The 13,712-nt window shown below is 42.5% G+C and overlaps 1 protein-coding gene across 1 annotated transcript; it reads right to left on the bottom strand.

Annotated features, from left to right (window-relative positions):
- Positions 1–2,113: 2,113 nt before the first annotated feature.
- LOC118366193 (interferon-related developmental regulator 1-like) lies at positions 2,114–12,968 on the bottom strand. Its single transcript, XM_035748680.2, has 11 exons — positions 12,749–12,968; positions 11,004–11,108; positions 10,678–10,759; positions 10,303–10,427; positions 7,975–8,132; positions 6,884–6,934; positions 6,480–6,658; positions 6,144–6,252; positions 4,104–4,238; positions 3,632–3,856; positions 2,114–3,042 (listed from the first exon to the last, which is right to left on the bottom strand). The coding sequence occupies exons 1-11, from the start codon at positions 12,777–12,779 to the stop codon at positions 2,956–2,958; spliced, it is 1,287 nt and encodes a 428-aa protein (XP_035604573.1). The 5' UTR covers positions 12,780–12,968; the 3' UTR covers positions 2,114–2,955.
- Positions 12,969–13,712: the final 744 nt, after the last annotated feature.

Here is a 13,712-nt window from a genome sequence, read left to right as displayed (position 1 = left end):
GGATCGTGAATACAGCCTCAAGCTCATTACCATAACGCAACGTTAACAATTCATGAAAATCGCAAATGAAATGAAATAAATATGCTAGCTCTCAAGCTTAGCCTTTTGTTAACAACACTGTCATCTCAGATTTTCAAAAATATGCTTCTCAACCATAGCAAAACAAGCATTTGTGTAACAGCATTTAGCGTTAGCATAGCATTTAGCGTTAGCATTCAGCAGGCAACATTTTCACAAAAACCAGAAAACCATTCAAATAAAATAATTTACCTTTGAAGAACTTCTGATGTTTTCAATGAGGAGACTCTCAGTTAGATAGCAAATGTTCAGTTTTTCCTGAAAGATTATTTGTTTAGGAGAAATCGCTCCATTTTGTGCGTCACGTTTAGCTAAGAAAAACTAAATGTATCCAGGATTGTGTAAATCTATCAGCAAGCTCATTAGCATAACACAACGTTAACTATTCATGAAAATCGCAAATGAAATGAAATCAATATGCTAGCTCTCAAGTTTAGCCTTTTGTTAACAACACTGTCATCTCAGATTTTCAAAAATATAGCAAAACAAGCATTTGTGTAACAGTATTGATAGCTAGCGTTAGCATTTAGCGTTAGCATTCAGCAGGCAACATTTTCACAAAAACCAGAAAACCATTCAAATAAAATAATTTACCTTTGAAGAACTTCGGATGTTTTCAATGAGGAGACTCTCAGTTAGATAGCAAATGTTCAGTTTTTCCTGAAAGATTATTTATGCAGGAGAAATCGGTCCGTTTTCTGCGTCATGTTTGGCTACCAAAAGAAAATAAAAATTCATTCATCCAAACGCCAAACTTTCTTCCACATTAACTCCATAATATCGACTGAAACATGGTAAACGTTGTTTAGAATCAATCCTCAAGGTGTTTTTCACATATCTCTTCATGATAGATCATTCCTGGAAGTCTCCTCTGTCTCAATCACATGGATGAATGCGAGCAGCTTGGAGATTACGCAACAATTTCAACAAAGGACACCGGGCGGACACCTGGTAAATGTAGTCTCTTATGGCCAATCTTCCAATGATATGCCTACAAATACGTCACAATGCTGGAGACAACTTGGAGAAACGATAGAAAGGGCAGGCTAATTCGTGGCGCTTTCACAGCCAATATAAGGAGACAATGAAAAACAGCGTCAAAAATCCTGCTCATTTCCTGTTTGAAGTTTCATCTTGGTTTCGCCTGTAACATCACTTCTAGGGCACTCACAGATAATATCTTTGCAGTTTTGTAAACGTCAGTGTTTTCTTTACAAAACTGCCAATTATATGCATAGTCGAGCATCTTTTCATGACAAAATATTGCGCTTAAAACGGGCACGTTTTTTTTAATCCAATAATGACATAGCGCCCCCATAGGTTGAAGAGGTTAAGGACATTACATCAAAGTTGGATCAGCCTGTAGTGTGGTTTTGTTGTCAACACATGCAATTATGTAAAGGATAAAGTATTTAATTAGAACATTTCATTCAGATCTAGGATGTGTTATTTTAGTGTTACCTTTTATTTTTTTGAGCAGTGTATAAAATTGATAGGTGTTGGTGTTTGGGGTCCAAACTCCAGAGAAGCAGGAGCTTGTGGATATTTGACTAGTTACTTAATCATGCGTCACTGCGTTAGTGTTCTATTACAAGTCATACTTGTGGGAAGAACATCAAGTACTGTAATGCCGCAATATCTTCTTCCCCAGTCTGTTCCTCACTCAGCTTACACAAGGACTAAAGCGCGTCTCTCTGGAGGACCCATTTTACAGCCGTATGTACAAACGGCAACATTCTCTGAAAAACGTGTTCAGCTGCGGCGTTGTGTCAACGTGACCATTTCATAGGCAACTGTAAAGCAGGTCCTCAAATGTGAAATCAGCTTCCAGGAAAAGCTGAGAGAATAGAGTCAATTAGCCAGAAGTCCATTTGGTTGTCTGCTAATTGGGCTCTGCTCTACTCATGTGTCAGAGAAACCCATTACATAATACGACACACCTCAGCTTAACATGGGTCTTATCCTAACTGGTCTGCTTTAGGACTAGTGATAACAATGGGTGATATTTACTGAAGATCAAGAAACACACATTGAGACTAGTTCAGTTAGTATTTATTTGAGTTTCTCACAGCCAATAGACAAACTACACTGTGTACAAAACATTAACACCCCCCTCTTTACATGACAAACTGTCCAGGTGAAAGCTATGAGCCCTTATTGAGGTCACTTGTTAAAGCCTCTTCCACCAGTGTAGATGAAGGGGATGAGATGGGGTTAAAGAGTGATTTTTAAGCCTTGAGACATGGATTGTGTCATGTGTGCTATTCAGAAGATGAACAGGCAAGAGATTTAAATGCCCTTGAACAGAGTATTGCAGTACGTGCCAGGCGCACCGGTTTGTGTCAAGAACTGCAACACGTTTCCCCGTGTGTGTATCAGGAATGCTCCACCACCCAAAGGACATCCAGCCAACGTGACAACAGTGATAAGCATTGGAGTCAACATGAGCCAGCATCCATGTGGTAGACTTGTAGTCCATGCCCCGGCGAATTGAGGCTGTTCTGAGGGCGACTAAATACTAGGAAGGCATCCTAATGCTCGGTATAATCTGTGTATAACAAAACACCAGACAATAAACTAGGGTCCACGGGGAAGTCCATAGGAAACGTTAACCAATTAGTGCATTTTTAAATATTATAACTCAATGTTATTGGAACACAAACATTAAAACAGAGCAACAAAGTCTACATCTCACTTTATTCCCTACATAGACACTGGCAAGCCTATGGGGAATAGAGAATCACTTGAGACAGACATGATTATTCATATTTACAAATACCAAACACTTAACTGGATAAATTAAGGATAGTAACAGTGATATTCAAGAAGGTTCAATTGATGGTTAGTAAAAGAGCAGGTTGGACCCTTTAAATCACATCAAAACTCCCCGACGTCAACCCTCTTGTCTCTGAACTTGTTCCTGGCCTTTGTCCGAGCCTTGAATGCAGCCGCATTGTAGAGATGCTGGAAAAGAAAACCGCAATGTTAACACAATAAGACAGGTTCTTTTTTGCGTTGGTATATCCATTTGAAATGGTCAAAGAATTAACCCAATGAGTCCAACCGCGACATGATTTGCACTTCTAGCCCCTTTTAAAACAGTGTACGTTTCAGCTACTGACTGCTGGGTTGTACCATTGGATAAATCCATTTCTTCTGCGTGATTAACGGAGGGGTGGGGTGAGCTAGAGCGGTGTTTGTGAGACATGGGCAGATCCCGAAGGGGCTGGGTCTTTCTACAAAAACTTCTGTAGAGTCCAAATGGTTTGAGCAAAAAAAATAATGGCATTTGTCAAACTCATGAACGCAACATTTTATGTCAACTTGTTTTGTGATGCACTTGTAGATCTGGTTGTCCTGAAAATAAAGTGGTAAAACACTTCATGGTGAGGCTAAATATAAAGGGCTGGACATTAAAAGTCGGATGAGACACCAGCCAAAATCGTCTCGAGACTGATCGGGTTAATTGAAAGAAAATGCACTTGTGACCTTTTTCAAAAAGTTAGAGTTCAATTAGTCAAAGGAAAGTACGCAGTCTAGTAAGGATACTTGCCCTTTCGAAACGGGAGATTTTCATGGACTTCAGTGTGGCCGCGTCAACCAGCATGGGGGGTCCCAGTTGAAACACGTCACGAATAAACTCATTGGCCTGTAGGTGGTAGTTCATGCCAGAGCCCACAAACTCCCTGAAGGCGTCGTAAGTCCTCTTCCTCACCCAGCTGTCGATGGTCATACGCTCGGTGCTGAAGCGGATTGTCTCAGTCTGAAAGTCTCTCTCCTAACACACACACACACACACACACACACACCAGCTGAGGCAAGGCTACACTGTTCTGGATTCTCACAAGACAACAAAATGGGTAAATTATATTGATACCAAGGGTAGATTAGGTTGGCAAAGGCAACCATCTGCCAACACAGGCACACAGAATTCCCACCATGAATCAGCAATGAGTCATCACATGAAATTCAAATTCTATTCCCCAGACATTGCTCATCTACTATTGTATAATCTGCCCACTCACCTCCACAGCCTTGAGCACGTCCCTGAACACAGACCTCTGCTTCCTCTTGTCAGTCTTGGCACGGTGTTTGTTGCAGTCGGTGGCCAGAGAGTTGAGCTTGTCACACAGGGGCTCCCAGTCGTCATACTCAAACTCCTGAGAACGTCACAACAGAGCATGGGTCAGTCATCACTCAAGTGTTTACAGATTAACATGCTATGCTGGCACTGCATTTTGGTAAAATGCCATTTTAATTCAGTACAGGATGGGGATGTGCACAGCCAGACGAATATCCAAACTGGCGTTAGTATTAAAAATATGGAGTATTCATTTGAGCAAAAACTACTTATAGGTAGGTATATTTTAACTGAAAAAGGCTTTCTCTACATTAAAATAACCATGTGACATTGTTACATACAAGGATAACATGACAACAAATTATAGAACACATTTAAACAGTTTATGAAGTGCCCCAATTAAAAAATTTAAACTGTAGCCTTCACGTGTAGCTTGTTGGCCAATCAAAGCAGCTCCATGTTTAGCATATGTAGAGAGTTCACTAATGCAAGATGGAATAAAGTTACAGAATTATAAAAGTGACCAAAATGAGAAGTAGGCTACAACGAGCAATTAACCCAGCTAGCTATTCAAGGCTACTCCAACCAAAACAGGCTGAGGGAAGGCTATATGGGGATAAATAACAGCCAAGACAAGCTCTCTGCCACAGTCTGCTTGCGCCTATCTAACCGCCACTTCCCAGGACAAAAGTACACCATTTTATATACAGACAACCAGTCAATAGTTTGGAAACCTACTCAGTCAAGGGCTTTTCTTTATTTGTACTATTTTTTTTACATTGTAGAATAATAGTGAAGACAAGCAATGGCATGACATATGGAATCATGTAGTAACCAAAAAAATAAATAAATCCAAATATATTTTCTCTTTTAGATCCTTCAAAGTAACCACCCTGACTTGAACCAGCTTCATGGAAGTAGTCACCTGGAATGCATTTCAATTAACAGGTGTGCCTTGTTCAAAGTTCATTTGGGGAATTTCTTTCCTAAATGCATTTGAGCCAATCAGTTGTGTTGTGACATGGTAAGGGTGGTATACAGAAGATGGTCTTTTACCAAATAGGGCTAAGTCCATATTATGGCAAGAACAGCTCAAATAAGCAAATAGAAACAGACATGGTCAGTAATGTGGAAAATTTGAAGTTTGAAAGTTTCTTCAAGTGCACTCGCATAAAATCAGAACGCACTCTGAAACTGGCTCTCACGAGGACCGCCACAGGAAAGAAAAGACCCAGAGTTACCTCTGCTGCGGAGGATAAGTTAATTAGTTACCAGCCTCAGATTGATGCATTTATTTGGGCTGCAGAATTCAAATAACAGACACATCAACTGTTCAGAGTAGACTGCATGAATGAGGCCTTCATGGTCAAATTTCTGCAAAGAAATCACTACTAAAGGACACCAATAAGAAGAGACTTGCTTGGGCCAAGAAATGAGCAATGGACATTCGACAGGTAGAAATCGGTCCTTTGTTCTGATGAGTCCAAATCTTAGATTTTTGGTTCCACTCGCCGTGTCTTTGAGACAGAGTAGGTGAACGGATGATCGCCACGTGTGGTTCCCAAGAGAAGAATGGCGGTGGTGTGATAGTGCTACTCTGGTGACACGGTTTGATTTATTTAAAATTCAAGGCACACATATCTACCACATTCTGCAGCGATACACCAAGCCATCTGCTTTGCACATAGCGGGACAATCATTTGGTTTTTTTTCAACAGGACAATGACCTAACACACCTCAAGGCTGTAGAAAAAGCCTCAAATCAACAGGTGGGTCCAAACTGTTGACTGGTACTGTACATTCAGAATGTCCGGATTTCCAACAAATTCATGATACTGGTCGAATAGTGAAATCCCCCCCATTTCCTAGTACAACGGGATTGAAAATCCAAATGAGACTTGAACTTCCTAAATGAAATCGGATTGAATCTCCTGAATTTAAATGGAACGGAGGCACACAGACCAAAGAACAGGTGAGCACTTACAGGGTCCATGTCCCTCGCCAGCTCAAACAGCAGAGCGATGGTCTCTCCCGCTGCTATCCTCATGTTGACGTCATCATTCTCCAACAACCGGGGAAGTTTGGGCAGGTGCCTGAAAGACAAACATTTCAGTCAAAAACAAGTAGACTTCCTATTTAAGGCTTCCCAACGCCATTATATTTCCTTCATCCACACTGGTAAGACAACTGGACAGGTAAGGACGTCAGGAACACACATTCACTATATTCTCTTGATCAGAAGCATCCAAAGACCTATAGGCTGAAATGGACTGAAAGTCGTGTCCCAGAGGGACTCAAGAGGTTCGAGTTAAGTACATACTTGTGTGTGACTGCTTTGACCTGGCTGCCTGTGCAGATTGTGAGCAGCAGGGCCCAGGAGAGGAGGGCGTTGGTGTGGAGCAGGGTGGTCTGGGGGTTGAGAGAGGGGCGACTCCCATCCTCCTTCACATAGGAACGCATGAACAAACTCTCAAAGCTCTCCATGGTGGCATACACATCCTGGAGACCCAGAGAGAAAGAGGTTCATCATTTATGTTTAACCAGGGTGTGAGATTGGACTATGCAGTCATTTTGAGAGAGGTCTTAGTTTCTGTACCTTGTTTAAAATGCTGAACAGAATAAATGTTAGACAGAATGTCTCTTGTGCTGCTGAAGAATTTGGCAAAAGTAGTTCCACATACAATCAAGCATAGTCACAATGGAATGTCAAACATAGCCACATACCAAGATGTCATCTTCCGCCACCAGAGTGCACAGGCCCAAACTTGTTGCACACTATAAAAGAAACAAAGGGCCACTTATAAACTCGGCAAATAAAGAAACGTCCCCTTTTTCAGGACCCTGTCTTTGAAAGAACTTGTAAAAATCCAAACAACTTCACAGATCTTCATTGTAAAGGGTTTAAACACCGTTTTTTGTGCTTGTTCAATGAACCATAATCAATTAATGAACATGCACCTGTGGAACGGTCATTAAGACTAACAGCTTACAGACTGTGGGGAATTAAGGTCACAGTTATGAAAACTTAGGACACTAAAAAGAGGCCTTTCTACTGACTCTGGAAAACACCAAAAGAAAGATGCCCAGGGTCCCTGCTTATCTGCATGAACGAGCCCTAGGCATGCTGCAAGGAGGCATGAGGACTGCAGCTGTGGCCAGGGCAATAAATTAAAGTCCATACTGTGAGACAGGATGGACAGCTGATCGTCCTTGCAGTGGCAGACCACATGTAACACCTGCACAGGATCGATACATCCAAACATCACACCCACAGGACAGGTACAGGATGGCAACAACAACTTCCTGAGTTACACCAGGAACACACAATCCCTCCATCAGTACTCAGACTGTCCGCAATAGGCCGAGAGGCTGGACTGAGGGCCTGTTGTAAGGCAGGTCCTCACCAGACATCGGCAACAATGTCACCTATGGGCACAAACCCGCGGTTTTGTCTCACCAGGTGTGATGGTCGGATTCATCTCACAGCAAGAACTGGCAAATCTGGTGCAGTCCATGAGGAGATGCACTGCAGTACTTCATGCAGCCAGTGGCCACACCAGATACTGACTGTTAATTTTGATTTTGAACCCCCCCCCCCCCTTGTTCAGGGACACATTCAATTTCTGTTAGTCACATGTCTGTGGAACTTGTTCAGTTTATGTCTCAGTTGTTAAATCTTGTGTTAATACAAATATTTACACATGCTAAATTTGCTGAAAATAAACACAGTTGACAGTGAGAGGACAGTTCTTTTTTTTTTGCTGAGTTTAGCAAACCAAACCTATTTTAATGACAGGGTCCAGGCAGATACTCACAGCTTGTCTGGCTTGGATGTTGGCTGCTCCATCCAACAGAATGTTCTTGAAGATGGGTTTGAGGGTCTTGAACACCTCTTCGCTCTCAACGCCTGAGCCCAGCTGAATACACAGCAGACAGGCCAGGGAGGCTGCTGCACACTGCTCCGGTCCTTTACCTGAGGGATTTGATTTATTAGGATCCCCATTAGCAACAGCTAGTCTTACTGGGGTCTGGGGTCTGACAAAGCACACATTAGACAAGCCTTTACATGCATTTCAAAAACAGCATGTGCACATCCATCAGTTAGACATACATGTCAGTACATAAGCAACAAGTAGGTCACATGGGGGAGGGGCATTGTATTTGTTTTTTGAAACCAGGTTTGCGGTTCACTTGCGCTATATAAGATGGAAGGGAGTTCCATGCACTCATGGCTCAGGATAATACTGTACATTTCCTTGAATCTATTCTGTACCTGGGAACTGTGAAAAGACCCTTGGGGTGACCCTTGTGTGCGTTCAAGTTGCATCTGCAAATAATTGGGAATGTCAAACACATGTTTCTTATAAAAACAAGTGACGCAGTCAGTCTTTCCTCAACTGGTAGCCAAGAGAGACTGGCATGCCGTGTCCCTAAACCGGGACAGTTGTTGCTCAATATGTGACTAGAATGACATTGTAAACAGCCAACTTTCCTGGACGTCGACACGTCTTGAGCAGAAAGCTTAAATAATTGTTAATCGAACTGCTGTGTCCAATTTACAGTAGCTATTACAGCTAAAAAAAAAATACAATGCTATTGTTTGAGGATAGTGCGCAACAACACTCATAACAGCAACCGGTTTGATACATTCACCTCTGAATGGTAGCTCTTGCTCTGGTTTGTCATCCTGGAAAATGTAGCATAGTTAGTGTTTGATAAAATCAATTTTGGGTTCTACTGTTTGACCCTACTGCCACCTCACCCATCTAGATGAGAAGGTTAGTGTCTTTTCTGTAGGGAACCTAATGAGCCATCACGTATGACATTCTTGGGAGTATCCAAACTCACCATATTATTTTTGTATGTTAACTATAGTTATGTATGGAAGAGCGGGGCGGCAGGGTAGCCTAGTGGTTAGAGCGTTGGGCTAGTAACCGAAAGGCTGCAAGTTCATATCCTGAGTTGACAAGGTACACATGTGTCGTTCTGCCCCTGAACAGGCAGTTAACCCACTGTTCCTAGGCCGCCATTGAAAATAAGAATTTGTTCTTAACTGACTTGCCTAGTTAAATAAAGGTAAAATAAAATGTACATGTATAACTTGACCATTTTGGCACATTTGGGCAAACTCCTGGCAGACCGGATACAAAATAGTGTAGTGATGTAATGCTTTACTGGATCAGTCTGAAATTGCACACTGCTGCCATCTTGTGGACATCTAAATTACACCTAGAATCCTACATCACCACCTGGCCTCTTCAAAGATGCAAACAAAAATAGAAAACACGTGTTTTTATCTTTTACCAGATCTAATTTGTTACATTCTCCTACATTAATTTCACATTTCCACAAACTTCTAAATGTTTCCTTTCAAAAGGTATCAAGAACATGCATATAATCGAATCAGGTCATGAGCTGAGGGAGTTAGATGTGGGTGTTATTTTAGGCAGAAATTAAAAGTTCCAATCCTTGAGGTCAACTAGGTCTTTTGTTGCAACACTTGACCATATGACTGGACAATCAAGAAAACTTTTAATGGTCACGTATTCCAAAACAGACCGCAAAACTTTTAGGTTTTCAGTGACTTCATTAGCTGTGGTTGATGATACGTATATGGTTTAGTCAGCACACATGACACATGCTTTGTTTAATGCCAGGGTCATTGGTAAAAATAGAAAGGAGTAGCGGGCCTAGAGAGCTGCCCTGCGGGACACCACACTTTACATGTTTGACAGAGAAGCTTCCATTAAAGAAAACCCTAGAGTTCAATTAGATAAATCTGAATCCACAATATGGTAGAGGATGAAAAGCCATAACAAAATTCAACAGGTTATGGCCAATAATATCAAAGGCTGCACTGATATCTAACAGTACAGCTCCCACAAACTTCTTAATATTCGGAATGACTAGCTTCCATCCAGACCTGAGGACAAAGAATTTATTCTAGTCCCAGATTAAAGATATGACAGGAGTACCTATAGAGTCAGCTACCATCCTCAGTAACTTTGAGGGGTTATAGTAACTACTGGACCAGAACTAAAGATTCAAACACTCAATACAACAATACAATGTGGGTCTGTATTGGTATTCGGGGAATATGAAGCATGAATTGGTGAAAGCCTGTAGTAGCAGTAGTAGCTAACCTTTCTTGAGACAGCGCTCAATGCTGTCAGTGATGGTCATCCTCCTGTCTGAAATGAACTCGTACAGGATCCTAGTTGCCATGGCAGCCTTCAGCCCATCCAGGGCTCCCTGTCTGGTCTTGGCACTGTCGACGAGGTAGAACAGTAAAGATTTAGGCCTAGTATCTGCAGTAGCTTATGTAACAGCTACTCAATTCAATTATCAGCAGCAATCTGTGAATGGAAAGGATGACGTCTTGTTGCATTGTGTTCATTATATAGCATCTCAGGTTTCGTCGACCCAGTCCTAGGCCTCTGGTTCCATCTCGTCTGAAAGTGAGACAGCTAACAGAGAAATAGCAGGTAGATCAGTTTCCCACAGTGGTTTAGACTTGCCTCTTATCCACAGTGCTGTCAATGAAAACCTTCAGCTTGTACTGTAAATCCTCCTGGGCTGTCTCCTCACCAGCCTCCCCTCCTACACATATGAAGATGAATACAACAGACCCTGAGAAATACAGAGTTGTACTGGGCTATTCCCTTTGTAGATTGTATTCTTTGAACCATTTAAGATAAAAGCATAACATAAAAGGGCTGTAAGACATTTATAACTTGACAGGTCAAAAGTTTGTCCTTTTTTAAACTTTAAACTTTTTAACTTGCCCTTTGTTGTTACTTTATGACTGGGACACAGGCAAGCATATGTACATACAATCACATACCTTCCTCTGCCACACTCATGGCATCACTGAAGCTGCTGCAGCGGCTGAGGGTCTCGATGGAGGCATCCTCATCGCTGAAAGGCTGCACAGCTCCGTGCTGCCCCCCTGAAACGATTACATGTCCCACGCCCGACCCCCCCAACAAATCATACATTAGGTCATGGTAGGTACAATATGTGCATTTTACTCCAGGGGCTTAACTAGTACACTTCCATGCAATCACAACGCAGAACTTTATATGCAAAACCTTGACAGAACAAAAGCCAGATCGCTACCCTTATGGGATATGCACTTGATATTCTCTCCCCTCGAAGTCAAGGGCTCCACAGTCTTCTGCTGAATGTGCAAATAGCACAGCTCCTTGGGTGGGTAGCTGGCCAGGCAGTGACATAATCTAAACCCAGCTGGTGCAGTTTATTACGATAAGACTGTTCCCATCTGAGAGGGAGGGCCACACTGTCTGCTCTGCAGTGTGTAAACGTGACCATGTTCACGTGGCAATCCATTGCTTCCTTTTCAGACCATAGCACTGAACAAACTATTCTGAAAGAGGCAGACACCATCCAAATAGCTAGTCGACTAACACGATCCTGCTTCATAGCATAGCTGGCCCTATAAAACGTGTGCCAGCAATGTAGCTAGCTTGCTGTAATGTGAATAACTAGTTACCGAGCTAGCTAGTCAAGCGAGTATTATATAACCATAATGGGATTAGATTAATCTGTCACGGTCAAGCATGTGTTACACTGGGTGAAAATTGATAGAATTCATTTCGGAACCGGGCCTCCCGGGCGCGAGCCAGGTGCCCCGTTCACAGTCCAGGGCGAAGTTCAGTAGTAAACGTTAAGCACGTGCAGTTGTGAGTAGGATTCGGTGTCCCACATTCAAAACTGATTGCTTTTGATAACGTAGTATCTGCCTTCCCAGTGAAAACTAGTTCAATGTAAACGTATTTTATGGAAAAGCATGTTGTACATTTCTGGACGATGCACCATGCTGCCTTGTTCAAAGCATGAGATGGGCGGCGGCGGCCCACCCCCCCCCATCATCATCGTTTTTGCCAGCTGACGTCACGGCAGGCAAGTTCGTTAAGAAAAAAACGTATTTTCAATGACGGCCAGGGTTAAGAACGGCCTTGTTCGGGGACGAGTGTGCAACCTTTCGATTACTAGACCAACGCTCACTATGCTAACGTTACCTGCAGCTCAGCATAATCGAATCATCCCATTATTTGACCTGATCGACTGTCGATCTCATTCAAATGTTGTGGCGTCCTTCCAACTAAACTTCGTGTCCTCAAAACAACCTATCCTTTTACAGGAAGGGAGACAAATAGAACTCGCTAACAACTAACACATATGAGCAACACTGGCCAACGGATGTTAGTTGCTAGGTAACACATTCGTTTCAAAAGTCAGTCTAAAAACAAAACAAAAAAATACTGTAATCGCGGTTTCGGGGTCGTTTCTATAATCACAATACTCATACAATAATATCGGCAAACAATAGGATGTTGAGGTTAATTAAAATTATTTTAAGAGAAAGCGAGAGTTCTTTGTCTGGAAGCTCCGATTTCAACCACAAAACATGGGCAGCGATGCCACACTTTTGTAGTTCTGTTAGACATTACCGGTCGTTGAGCTCAACACGCTGTAAGAATGTACAGAACTACAACTCCTACAACGCACAAAACTCAAACCACGAGAGTAGGCCAAAACAACCCGGTCTGTAGCGACTTTACTTACCCCTGGAACTCCTCTTCTTGGACCTTGGCATTTTCGTGCAGATACGTATGAAAATGAGCAAAAATCAGCCGATACACGACCAGTTTTTATTAAACTGTCTCATAAATTGACAATCTTCCCGTGGCACGGTAGAGAAAAAGGAATTAAAAGCGATCCTGGAGAAAGACTGTTGGCGAAGACGATACATTTTCCCTCAAAAAAAAACTAGGGTTGCGTTAATGTGGTGAGGTTCTAAGTATTTATACGACCGACGTCACATGATCAATTATGGGTTTACCCCTGCACCACCGACCAATCATGTTGTATAAAGTGTATGACGCGATGTGATTGGCATCTCTTCGCTGTCTGGGGGTTATGTTTTCTGTGGTCATGTTCTTTGATAGCCACATGAGGGTGCTGCTACCCTGTCCACAAAATCCCTGCCGTATCGGTCGTTGCTCTAAATTTCTTTGGAAGTCCAACTGATGTCACCCTGTAAAAGTTGAAAATTGTTTAAGGTCAGGTAAGGGTTATGGTTAAGTTTAGGGCAGGGTAGGGATGTCCCAAGGATCCTGGATAGCACTAACCCGGATGAAAAAAGCACTATCCCTGGCCTAAAATCCTCAGTGGTGAGGTCTTCTGACTGAGTGGACAATGATGTACATAAAGCAGTGGAGGTTGCTGAGGGGAGGATGGCTCATAATAACATCTGGAACGAAGCCACTTATTAACACTCCAGGCAATACCACGAACCCATCCTCTAAAATTAAGGTGCCACCAACCTCCTGTGGTCATCTGCTCATAGATCTCAGGTTTCTTCACCAGCATGTCTTTGCCCATGCAACTGCGGTCTCAATTTCCAGGAGGGTCTCTGGAGTGAGCATCTTCCTGTGGACTTTGGAGGCTGCGCCAGTGCCTGATTGCCAGTGGAGGCAGTGGCCATGCGGGAGTCCAGCAGGCTCTTCATCATCACATCAATTTCTGT

This window comes from Oncorhynchus keta, chromosome 33 (genome assembly GCF_023373465.1).
Source record: "Oncorhynchus keta strain PuntledgeMale-10-30-2019 chromosome 33, Oket_V2, whole genome shotgun sequence".
NCBI lineage: Eukaryota > Metazoa > Chordata > Actinopteri > Salmoniformes > Salmonidae > Oncorhynchus > Oncorhynchus keta.
Note: the sequence above shows the minus strand (reverse complement) of the source record. Positions and strands in the feature narration are given on the sequence as shown.

Bases quoted from the DNA above. Each gene is read 5' to 3' on its own strand.
- LOC118366193 (XM_035748680.2), bottom strand. From the start codon at position 12,779: ATGCCAAGGTCCAAGAAGAGGAGTTCCAGGG. The intron at 10,760-11,003 runs GTATGTGATTGT...TCATATGTGTAG, and splicing joins CATGAGTGTGGCAGAGGAAG to GAGGGGAGGCTGGTGAGGAG. The intron at 6,659-6,883 runs GTATGTGGCTAT...CTGGGTCTCCAG, and splicing joins TGGCGGAAGATGACATCTTG to GATGTGTATGCCACCATGGA.